The 12390-nt window shown below is 34.7% G+C and overlaps 1 protein-coding gene across 1 annotated transcript in view; it reads left to right on the plus strand.

Moving 5' to 3' along the window:
• Positions 1-6961: 6961 nt before the first annotated feature.
• LOC126820677 (nuclear nucleic acid-binding protein C1D) overlaps positions 6962-12390 on the plus strand; it is a 32423-nt gene continuing 26994 nt past the window's right edge. Inside the window, exons 1-2 of the mRNA XM_050548811.2 lie at positions 6962-7226; positions 11046-11112. Of these exons, the coding sequence (XP_050404768.1) occupies positions 7089-7226; positions 11046-11112 (205 nt within the window). The 5' untranslated portion in view covers positions 6962-7088. The remainder of the gene's footprint in view (positions 7227-11045; positions 11113-12390) is intronic.

Genomic DNA, 12390 nt, shown 5'->3' on the forward strand with positions numbered 1-12390 from the left:
TTTAAATTACAATATTATTTGACCAAATCCATACACCGGAATTCACTTTGGAGATATCAGAATTCGCCCGTACAATCTTCCTATTTACTTATATTTTCCATTAATATTAAATTACTATAAAACACATAAAATTACTGGGATTCACATTGAAAACATATAAACACCGGAATTCACTTTCAAATACAAATATCGGAATTCGCACTTCAGACCTTCGTACTCGATCACAAATATTTTACAATAATAATAAATTACTTTAAAACTCCGGAATTCACTTAGAAAAAATATCTGAATTCGCACTTTAGACCTTCGTATTTACTAATATTTTACATTAATAAAAAATTACTTTAAAACACCCGAATTCACTTTGAGAAAATCGGAATTCGCCCCAAGACAATTGTATTTACTTATATTTTGCATTAATAACTAGAATGTATCTGCTGTAAAACGATATTTCCAGATGGTCAACTCGGGGAAACACAATAAAAACACAGCAGTAATCCATGTAAAATGTCAAACCGAACATTTCTCGAATGTAGATGAGCTAAGTTTATTCTAAAATTAACTTATATTAAATTACTATAAAACACATAAAATTACTGGGATTCACATTGAAAACATATAAACACCGGAATAAAGTCTCATACGAAGGTCTTAAGTGCGATTTCCGATATGTTGAAAGTGAATTCCGGTGTTTATATGTTTTCAAAGTGAATCCCGGTGATTTAAAGTAATTTATTATTAATGTAAAATATTAGTAAATACGAAGGTCTTCAGTGCGAATTCAGATATGTTGAAAGTGAATTCCGGTGATTTTATGTGTTTTAAAGTAATTCAATATTAATATTAAAGGACAATATTGGTGTCAGTCATTATCAAATATGTGAGAGAACTAATTAAACACGTTCCAAATATAATTTTAACACAGAGATCATTGCTACGATAGCTGAGTAATACAGGTTTTCTGAATCGGAAGTGACGAACGCCAAAGTAAAACACGAGTCATACCTCTATATAACTGACTGATGTGACGAGTGATAACAGATACACGGCCGAATTTCTGCTCACTAATAATTCCTTCCAAAATCAAAAGACGAAGAGAATGTATGTGAAAATTAGTTAGTAATATGAGCAGTTGCCGAGAAATGGGCAATTTTGCATGATCCACTATTTACGCTAGTTTGCCTGTAAAAGAGTCAATTATTATTGGATTTTCATAAAAGTGACACCATTTGATGCATAATGTCAATTGTGACTAGTTCAACTCAATTTAACATTTTCCATGTCACCGGAAATGACGAAATTTGGGTAAAAACTGTATTTATAGCCTTAGAAACAAATAATTTATTGAAATGAGTCGTATTTGTTGTTTGTTTAATATTTTGATATTTGATTCTAATCAACTAATAGAATGAACCCATACGATCATATAGGTATCACAAAATGGTTTCTAACTTGTTCAGTTGTAGAGAAATAGGTAATTTTCAACAGGTCACTTTTCAAGGTTTTTTGTCCATAAAAGTGTCAATTATTATTCGATTTTCATGAAATTTTCACTATGTGATACCTAATGCCATTTACGATTTCATACAAGTAATTTAAGATTTTCATTATCACCGGAAGTAACGTCATTTTGGCAAAAACTGTATTTTTAGCTATCAAAACAGATATTTTATTCAAATGAGTCTGAGTTGTTATGTTTTTAAAATTATGATATTTGATTCCAATCAACAAATAGAATAAACCCATACGATCATACAGATTCCAGAAAATGGTTTCTAACTTGTATGGTTGCAGAGCAATTGACGGTTTTCTACAAGTCACTTTTTAAGGTTTTTGGTCTATAAAAGTGGCAATTATTATTCGATTTACATAAAATTTTCACCATGTGATGCCTTATGCCATTTCTGATTTCATAAAACTAATTGAATATTTTCATTATCACCGGAAGTACTGTACACTTACATGTAACAAATATATAAAATGAATTGATATTGCTGGATTTGGTTGATTCGGCGTCCATTTTATTTGATGTGTGCAATGATGAGGTGGAAACCTGTTTAATGGTTTCATTGGTACCGGAAGTGACATATTTTAGGGTAACGTGGCACCGGTGAAACCCGTCATTACTGCATCGCAGTTCTAGTTATTCTTCTTATTATTATTCTTCTTTTGTTTTGAGTAGATCTCAGCAACTGATTGTCGGATCGTTACGATTTCTTCGGTTTTATCGGAAAAGTGGATGTGACTTAGAGGATAAAGCTATTTTGAACGTTCTGCGACAATGCGAAATGTCCGAAATCACCGAAGCTATCGTTTTTAGAAATATTGCAGTAATTTTAACAATAATCATTGGATTTTAACTTTCGATGCATTTTGGCATAGCCGAAGACGGGGCACATAGCTACGCTACTTTTGATTTTTGATTTTCGGCAAATCTTCGCAGATATTAGGCGCTAAAACTTTTTTATTTATGAATATTTTTTAGTCGTGTTTTACACAAATATAACGAGTCCTCTGACTTGGGCAAAAATGTGAAAATTTTTTGTCGGTAATTTTCCTTGGCCCCCATTGGCTAATTCAGTTTTTCAGTCCTAGATTAATTATTTATTGTTCGATTTGTATAAAACAAAGTTCATATGCTCCGTTGTCTCAATTGTCATTTTTTTTGTTACCAATAGTGTTATCTGTCGGCACCGGAAGTGGCGTAAATTGACAAAAAACTACAATTTTGACAGTTAGGTACCATTTTTCGAAAGCAAATATTATTTTTTTCAAATCTGGTATAACTGAAATTGTGCGCCCTTTAAAGGCGCACAAAATGTTGGGACCAGTTTTTTTAATTTCGATTCCGTTTTCGGGCTATTTCGATTAAAAGGTGAAAAAAGGTGTAAAATTAAGCTATTTACAACCCATCCAGCGTTTTCATATTTTAAAATATTACTTCGTAACTTTCATAAACTCGTAGCAATAATCTATACGGAGAGAATGTATGTGAAAATTAATTTGTAATATGCGCAGTTGCCGAGAAATGGGCAATTTTGCATGAGTCACTCTTTACGCTATTGTGCCTGTAAAAGAGTCAATTATTATTGGATTTTCATAAAAGTGAAACCATTTGATGCATAATGTCAATTGTGGCTAGTTCAACTCAATTTAACATTTTCAATGTCACCGGAAATGACGAAATTTGGACAAAAACTGTATTTATAGCCTTCGAAACAAATAATTTATTCAAATGAGTTGTATTTGTTGTTTGTTTAAGATTTTGATATTTGATTCTAATCAACTAAAGAATGAACCCATACGATCATATAGATATCACAAAATGGTTTCTAACTTGTTCAGTTGCGGAGAAATAGGCAATTTTCAACAGGTCACTTTTCAAGGTTTTTTGTCCATAAAAGTGTCAATTATTATTCGATTTTCATGAAATTTTCACTGTGTGATACCTAATGCCATTTACGATTTCATACAAGTAATTTAAGATTTTCATTATCACGGAAAGTAACGTCATTTTGGCAAAAACTGTATTTTTAGCCTTCAAAACATATTTTATTCAAATGAGTCTGATTTGTAATGTTTTTAAAATTATGATATTTGATTCCAATCAGCAAATAGATTGAACCCATACGATCATACAGATACCAGAAAATGGTTTCTAACTTGTACGGTTGCAGAGAAATAGACGATTTTCTACAAGTCACTTTTCAAGGTTTTTGGTCTATAAAAGTGGCAATTATTATTTGATTTACATAAAATTTTCACCATGTGATGCCTTATGCCATTTCTGATTTCATAAAACTAATTGAACATTTTCATTATCACCGGACGTACTGTACACTTGCATGTAACAAATGTATAAAATGAATTGATATTGCTGGATTTGGTTGATTCGGCATCCATTTTATTTGATGTTTGCAATGCTTATGTGGAAACCTGTTTAATGGTTTCATTGGTACCGGAAGTGACATGTTTAGGGTAATGTGGCACCTGTGAAACCCGTCATTACTGCATCGCAGTTCTAGATATTATTATTATTGTTATTCCAAATTATTTTTGTTTAGATCTCAGCACCTCCTTGTCGGATCGTTACGATTTCTTCGGTTTTACTGGAAAAGTGGGCGTGACTTAGAGGATAAAGCTAATTTGATCGTTCTGCGACAATGCAAAATGTCCGAAATCACCGAAGCTATCGTTTTTAGAAATATCGCAGTAATTTTAACAATAATCATTGGATTTTAACTTTCGATACATTTTGGCATAGCCGGACACAGGGCACATAGCTATGCTACTTTTGATTTTTGATTTTCGGCAAATCTTCACAGATATTAGGCGCCAAATTTCGAAAATTAAATTTTTTACAAAAAACTTTTTTATATGAATACTTTTCACATGATAATTTGAATTGATATAATCAATATTCAAAAGTTGATCTTATAGTTTATCAAGTAAGCAACCCATCATGTCCTGAAAGGTATTTTGAAATGTTTCCATATTCTTTATGAGTTTGTCTGTTCTCTCGGTCATCTCTCGGTCACTTTCTTCATGTATTTTAAAATTTCATCTCCATCGCTATTCCTCTTGCGTTTTTTACTCGGTAGTTTCACTTGATAATTTGATGAAGATGGGTTTGAACTGCTTGGCTCTGTCTCTTGTCTCTCATCAATTTGTGCAGTGTCATCCGTTTGTCCAACTTCAGATGGTCTGTGTACGTTAATTCCATCGGCTGTAGCTGTAAGTACAAAATTGATATCGTGACGATCGCCGATCAAACGATTCATTTCGGTGTAAAATGCAAATTTGGTTGGCGCCTTTCCAGTAGTAGAATTATTCAAAACCGCTTTTTTGAAACCATCAATTAGAGTTTGCCATTTTCTTGCAACTCTCTTTGAGTCAAATACTTTTTCAAATGTTGTACACAGTTTCTCGGTAAATTCTGCCCATAACTGTCTTTGTTTTCCTCTACCAAGTCTAATTTTATTTTCCAATTCTGTAATAGATTTTGGTATTTCATCATAATTTTCAATGTGGTCCTGCATTAACGATATTAAATATAAAGTCTCCTCGCATGTCCATACGTTGTGTGTTGGCCAATTTCTATTTTCTGTAGCGCCAACAGAAGAACTGGAATTTCTCAAAGGACTTCGTGTTGAAGCCATTTGTTGATCACTCATTTCTGTTTCTTTGGAAGAAATTGTGGCACATAGTTGATCAGTGGCATTTTCGGAAACTATCTTCAACGGTTTAGAATCAGTATTTAGAATTCTAAGTTTCGTTTGAAGCTGTTCGTCCAATTAATAATCATCATGAAGGTCTTGATATATGCTTTCGTTTATTCTAACCATACAATCTTCATCAAAGTACAACAATCCATTTTTCGAATACACTGCAATTATAATAATAAAGAACTGGATTATATATACCAGCTTTCAATGTACCGGTAAGCCTATTATCCCTTCAAGGATTATTAAAACCGCTAATCACCATTTGTGAAAATTAAATCGCTAAACGGAATATTATCAGTCCAAAGAAGGTTCAGTTCTTTTAGTATTTACAAAGATATGATGAATTGAAAACAATATAAACAAGTCAGTGGAATCTTTAAGTATTGGTCAATCTTTTAGATAAATATCTACATAATATACCGTTGATGGCCTATATTGGTTTCGTTTTAATTAAATGTTAAATAATCAAAATTAGATATGGCCTAGTGCCCTAAAAATGCAAATGTCGATGAGCAGTATGGTCAAATAGCCGACTGGTAATATCTAATTACATGTAATTGTTTCGGTATGTAGACTTTTTAAATTCAAAGGAAGGTACGTTAGTCCCGAAATGACCTAGTTTGTGCCGAGTGGACGTTAAACCACAGTTTTCCCCCACGTTACTGGAACATTTTTGTTGATATAGACTGTACCATCCTAAAACCTGAACTGCCGTACAATAACAAGTTAGAACACAATAGAAAGCCAGGTATCTTCCTCGTTTTCTGTTCGATGTGTTTCTTGTCACTGTTCAGAAAATGTATCCCAATATGTAAAATCCTACAAATCACGTATTCAGATCGATATGCACATCCACAACAAGCATTTAACTACAAAAATATTATCATTACCGTTCAAAACGTTCAATTTTACAACTTCTGCTGCCATCTTGTTACGTCGTATGTCGTGAACTCGTTATAATTTTAGCTACCCGAGTTCTCCAGTAGAAACCACGACTTCCGAGCCAATTTTTGTAGTTACGAACGCTATTTACCATTTCGTTAGTCGTATTCCCCATAAAACCGAGGAGTGACGAATACAGCAATGGTCGGGCCCGGTTATGGACATAAAAGAGGGGGCGGGGCAGCTTTCCTAGGACGGATTTAAGACTGAATCGAGGGTTTTCAGAAATAATCTATGGTGCCACATGAAAGAGGGATAAACACTCTTCAATTCCATGCCATGTTCGAGTGGCTCAAGAAAATAAAATAGCAGCGGCCGTTTGGTAATACAGAATTGACAAACAAGACGGGGGTGGGGGTGGGGGGTACTGCTTTCCTAGCACGGATTTCAGATTATGCTGAGGACTTTCAAGAATAATTTATTGTGCCACATGATAGAGGGATAACCACTCTTTCATTCTATGCCAAGTATTGCGTGGCTCAAGAAAATGAAATAGTAGCGGTAGTTTGGTAAACAGAATTGACATTAAGGTGTTTTCCGGTTTAACCGGTAATTAATTCAACCTGTTTTGCGGTGTATTCCAGTGACTTTCCGAAATTATCTATGGTGCTACAGAAATGGGTGATAAAGACTTTCATTTCTTGCCCATTATTGTATGTCTTCAGTGGTTTAAATAGATTAGTAGTGCGGACATTTGTTATTCATTCCGTACGCTCACTTCAACGGCTAAACATTGTGTTTTGTTAACCGAAGCTTTCGACGATGAGGGTCAAGGTCATAAAACGTCCGCTCAGCGTAATGTCCGCTGACTTCAGCCTACATCGTAGATAGCGGACAATACTTTTAGCGGGGGCAAAACCGGCGGCACCGCCTTTTCAACATACACGTGATTTTGTTTTACTTTTACACAGAAATTCCGAAATGGCAAATAATACCGGCAGTACGGAAATTCCAGCAGAAATAAAAGGAAAACTTGCAGCATTAGATGCATCTCTAACAGGCTTAGAGACCAGTTTAGAGCCACTGCTGAAAACCGCACTAAGTGAAATGAGTAGCAAGGTGAAATTCGATACATCGTGATGTGAGGCTGAATTTTATGTGTAGTTGTAGCCAGTGTAGTAGGATAAAGAACGAGACTTCGGTTATACTGGGGAAAGAAAGACTGAAGAAAATAACCCGAGAGAAAGAAAAACCGAGGCCTGCCGGCCTCGGTTTTTCTGTGGTTTTTTTTTCCTGAAGTCTTTCTTCCCTAGCATAACCGGCGCTATTGCACTTTCGTACCTCTACCAGTTCCCGTGGTCGTAGGCACTTGAAATTTTCAGAGGATGTTAAGGGGGACTAACTTCATCCGTTTGACGCCATAGAGGTCACAATTTTTATCCGATTTTTTTGAAACTTGAAATGTAAGTTTATAACACAAAGATCTCAGTTCCTTTCGACATTTGCGCATATGGGACCATAACTTCCTGAATTATGGCCCCTGATTGTACGAAAAATCGCGTTTTTAGCTTGTGGACCCTATAGAGGTCATAATTTTTATCTGATTTAAAAAAACGTATTATTATATCACCGTTACACCCTAAGGAGGACTGAGTTCGAATTTCGTGAAAATCAGCCCAAAATTGACAGACAAAATGGCTGCCGTTTGTTCAGTTCCTTTCGTTATTTACGCATATCGAATTGTAATTTCCTGAATTATGGCCCTTGATTGTAGGAAAAATCACTTTCTTGTTAGCTTGTTCTCTATCCATCTCTCGAAAATGTGGGCGTATCCTGCCTGGCAGCCGCTGGTTAGCTTCTGGACCCTAAAGACGTCATAATATTTATCAGATTTAAAAAAACTTATTATTATATCACCGTTACTCCCTAAGGACGACTAAGTTCGAATTTCGTGAAAATCGGCCCTAAACTGACAGACAAAATGGCCGCCCTTCGTTCTCAAATAGCGTAAAAATATGGTATATCAAGGTTGTGGACACTATTGAGGTCATAATTTTTATCCGATTTTGATGGAACTTGAAATGTAAGTTTACAACCCAAAAATCTCGGTTCCTTTCGATATTTGCGCATATCGAATTGTAATTTTCTGAATTATGGCCCTTGATTGTAGGAAAAATCACTTTCTTTTTAGCTTGTTCTCTATCCATCTCTCAAAAATGAGGGCGTATCTAGCCCGGCAGCCGTTGGTTATCCATTTTTATTCTCCATGTTACAGTGGTATCGTCATAACTACGTAGCCCTACTGTGAAAAAAAAAGATTAAAGTTGAAGGGATCGAGAGGGGGGGGGGTAGAAAGTAAAAATGTAGGGCTTATCGAAGGTTCGGATTAGCCATACCAAGTGCATGATTTCACAGAAGTCATGGTCATTATTTATTTATTTCACATTTATTCGTACATTAGTGTACACTTACAATATTTACAATATATATAAGGCATAAATAAGTCAAGGCATAAATAAGTAATTATTTCATTAAGATCTTTTTTATGCGAGTAAATTTCGTGCGACTCACGCATATTTATCATATCTACAATTTGACCCGCTCTTTTGAGATCAGACTGATTTACATTGGTATTATCCCATTTATTTATTGCATGGTAAGCCGATTTATTGTATGGTGACTTGATCTCTGTCCCCTTCTACTGATGTTGACCTTGTATATTAATCGTATAAATTATTAATTTCCGTCCTAGTCCGGAATTTTTTTCCGTATGCAAATGAGCTTTGTTGTAGTTTCCATATAAGGTATATGTTCTAATATACATTTGTCTATAATGCAAAATGCAGAATGGAGAAGTGTAATGGGCAAAATAACTATTATATTATACTGTATTTTGTATTATTGAATAGTGTAGGGCTTATCGAAGGCTCGGATTAGCCATACCGAGCGCATGATTTCACAGAGGTCATGGTCATCCAGCGAATTCCTTATTGCATGCTAGCTTGATTCGTCCTTATTGCATGGTAAGCCGATTTATTGTATGGTGAATGCGCAGTCATTCTTGTATTATGAAAAGAAGCTGAAAATCTTCGAAAGTAATCACACTTTCAATAAAAATGTAAACTTGCTAAATTCACCTTTAGTCTTAGTGACCCTGGAGGTCAAAAGGTGAAATTGACCGTTTTTGCACTAGGAAGATTTAAAGCAAAAAAATGTCAACGTAAAATATAAAAACTAAAGCGAAACCTGTTCTAATTAATAATAGGAACATTTAAAATTTATCTTTAGGGGGTATTGTGGAGCAATGGAAATTGCAAATTGTTAAACTAAAATACGTATTTTGAACTACTGACATATGCAGTTTGTACAGGGAACATTGTAATAATATTGACAATGTTATCCTATCATAAAAGTATGGCAATTTTGGTATATATGGAAAGTAGAAACATCCAATCTTACTATAAAAAAATACTGGATTCCCTGAAAAACATCCATGGAGCACATACAGGACAAAAATGTAAGGGTTTCCTATTGTAAATGTTTCCTTACTGACAAAAGAAAATATGTGACAACCCTTGGAGACTGCCTGGACGACTTAGCTGCTGTGGGAGTATGTTTTGTTTCCTATTTAATCCTATTTTGATGAAACTTGAAATGTAAGTTTATAACCCAAAGATCTCAGTTCCTGTAGATATTCGTGCAAATTGGACCGTAACTTCCTGAATTATGGCCCCTGATTGTACGAAAAATCGCATTTTTAGCTTGTGGACCCTATAGAGGTCACAATTTTTATCCGATTTAAAAAAACGTTTTAGTATATATATCCCTGTTACACCCTAAAGATGGCTAAGTTCGAATTTCGTGAAAATCGGCCTAAAACTGACAGACAAAATGGCCGCTCCTCGTACGCAAATAATGAAAAAATATGGTACATCAAGGTTGTGGACCCTCTAGAGGTCATAATTTTGATCCGATTTTGATGAAACTTGAAATACATGTTTATAACCCAAAGATCTTGGTTCCTTTTAAAATTTGCGCAAAGATCTTGGTTCCTTTCAAAATTCGCGCATCGGATGATAACTTTCTGAATTATGCCCCTTGATTGTACAAAGAATAACGTTTTTAGCTTGTGGTCACTCTAGAGGTAACAATTTATATCAAATTTAAAAAACTGTTTAAATATATCACCGACACACCCTAATGATGGCCGATTCCGAATTTCTTGAAAATCGAACCAAAACTGCTGGACAAAATGGCCGTCCCTCATACGCAAATAATGTAAAAATATGGTACATCAAGGTTGTGGACCCTCTAGAGGTCATAATTTTAAGCCGATTTTGATGAAACTTGAAATACATGTTTATAACCCACAGATCTTGGTTCCTTTTAAAATTTGCGCATATCGGATGTTAACTTTCTGAATTATGTCCCTTGATTGTGCGAAAAATCACGTTTTTAGCTTGTGGTAACTCTAGAAGTAAACAATTTTTATCCGATTTAAAAAACTTTTGAATATATCACCGTTACACCCTAATGATGGCTAAGTTTAAATTTCGTGAAAATTGGACCAAAATTGCCTGACGAAATGGCCGCCCCTCGTATGCAAGTAGTGTAAATATATGGTATATCAAGGTTGTGACCCTCTATAGGCCACAATTTTTGTCCGATTTTGATGAAACTTGCGCATTTTAGATCATTGCCCCTGATTGTACAAAAAAATTGCATTTGTTTTTAGCTTTTTCTCTATCCATCTCTTGCAAAATGTGGGCATATCCTGCCTGGCAGCCGCTGGTAAAAGTATTATATTGAGGCACAGCCATCAAGATGTTCTGCTCTGTCCATCACACATACATGACAAAGCAGCATATTACCCTTTGCTTTAAAGTACAGGAATTAGACAATATTTATTTATGTACATGTATAAACATTTTCTTACAGCTTGAACCACTGGATTGTGCCAAAATGGATTTGGTTGCCGCTTATGCCATTAATTCATTATTTTGGGGTATGTATTTTATATCATTTGATTTAATTAAATGTGCACTTGGTAATTAGTTCTCTCAGTTGACTGTTTGAAGACAATGATATTAATATTTAAATGATATTTAAATGGAGTTAAAAGATGAGCATTTTCTGCTTAAGGTAAGCAGAGATAATCCATTTGATTGGTTGATGCTTTGGGACTTGATAACTTTGGTTCTAGTTAAGTGAGAGTGATGAAACTTGGTGTATAGTTTCAATTCATCACATCATCAATACCTTGACTAAGTTTGATTATGAAAGCATTTTCTGTTCAGGGTAAGCAAATCGATAAGCAATTTGATTGGTCGAGACCTTTTAGCTCGACAACTTTGATTCTAATTGAGTGATAGTGGTGAAACTTTGTGTATAGTTTTATTACATCAAATTTGTCCTTGTCTAAAGAAAATCGGATAAACTTGAAAGAAAAACAGCTTCAAACTTTGAAAATTTTGTAAGATAAAACATTCTTCAAATACGTCGTGATCAATGACGTCATTGGTCGTCATGGACAACGCCATTGTAATCCGGGAACTTGAAAGTAGTTCTAATGGCGGACTTTGTCATACAGCCGAGATTAGATGTAGGGTACTGGAATCTGTTGAGGTTTGCCGAGTGGGTGTTTATTATGTGAATGCCTTGACATAGTTCATTCATGCGCATTTTCCACTAAGGCTAGGCAGAGATGAGCAATTTGATTGGTTGAGACTTTGGAACACGATAACTTTGGTTCTAATTGGGTGAGAAAGATGAAACTGAGTATAAATTCATTATATCAAAATATTGACTACGTTCGATGATGAGAATTTTCTGCTTAGGCTAAGTAGTGATAAGCAATGATTGGTCAAGACTTTGGAACATAACAATTCTGCTTTTAATTGAGGTATAGATGTTCATAAGGCTAATGTCTTGACTGAGTTCAATGATTAATATTTCCCATTAAAGCTAAGCAATTTCTATGGTCGATGCTTTTGGACAAGATAACTACAATAACTGATGGAGAATGATGAATCTTATGTGTAAAGTTTCACTCACAACCAGGTACTTTAAAACCTGAGTTTGATAGAGAACATTTTATGCTTAGACTAAGCATAGATAATCAGTTTGATTACTGAATACTTTTGAAAAAGATAAATGTACAATTAATTATTATGTGTCATCTGGGTTTTTTATACGCCCACATTGAAATGTGGTTGTATATTGTCGTCGCCCCCGTCCGTCCGTCGGTCCAGCGTCCACAATTGCTTGTGGACGCTCTAGAGGC

Source organism: Patella vulgata, chromosome 5 (assembly GCF_932274485.2).
Source record: "Patella vulgata chromosome 5, xgPatVulg1.2, whole genome shotgun sequence".
Lineage (NCBI taxonomy): Eukaryota > Metazoa > Mollusca > Gastropoda > Patellidae > Patella > Patella vulgata.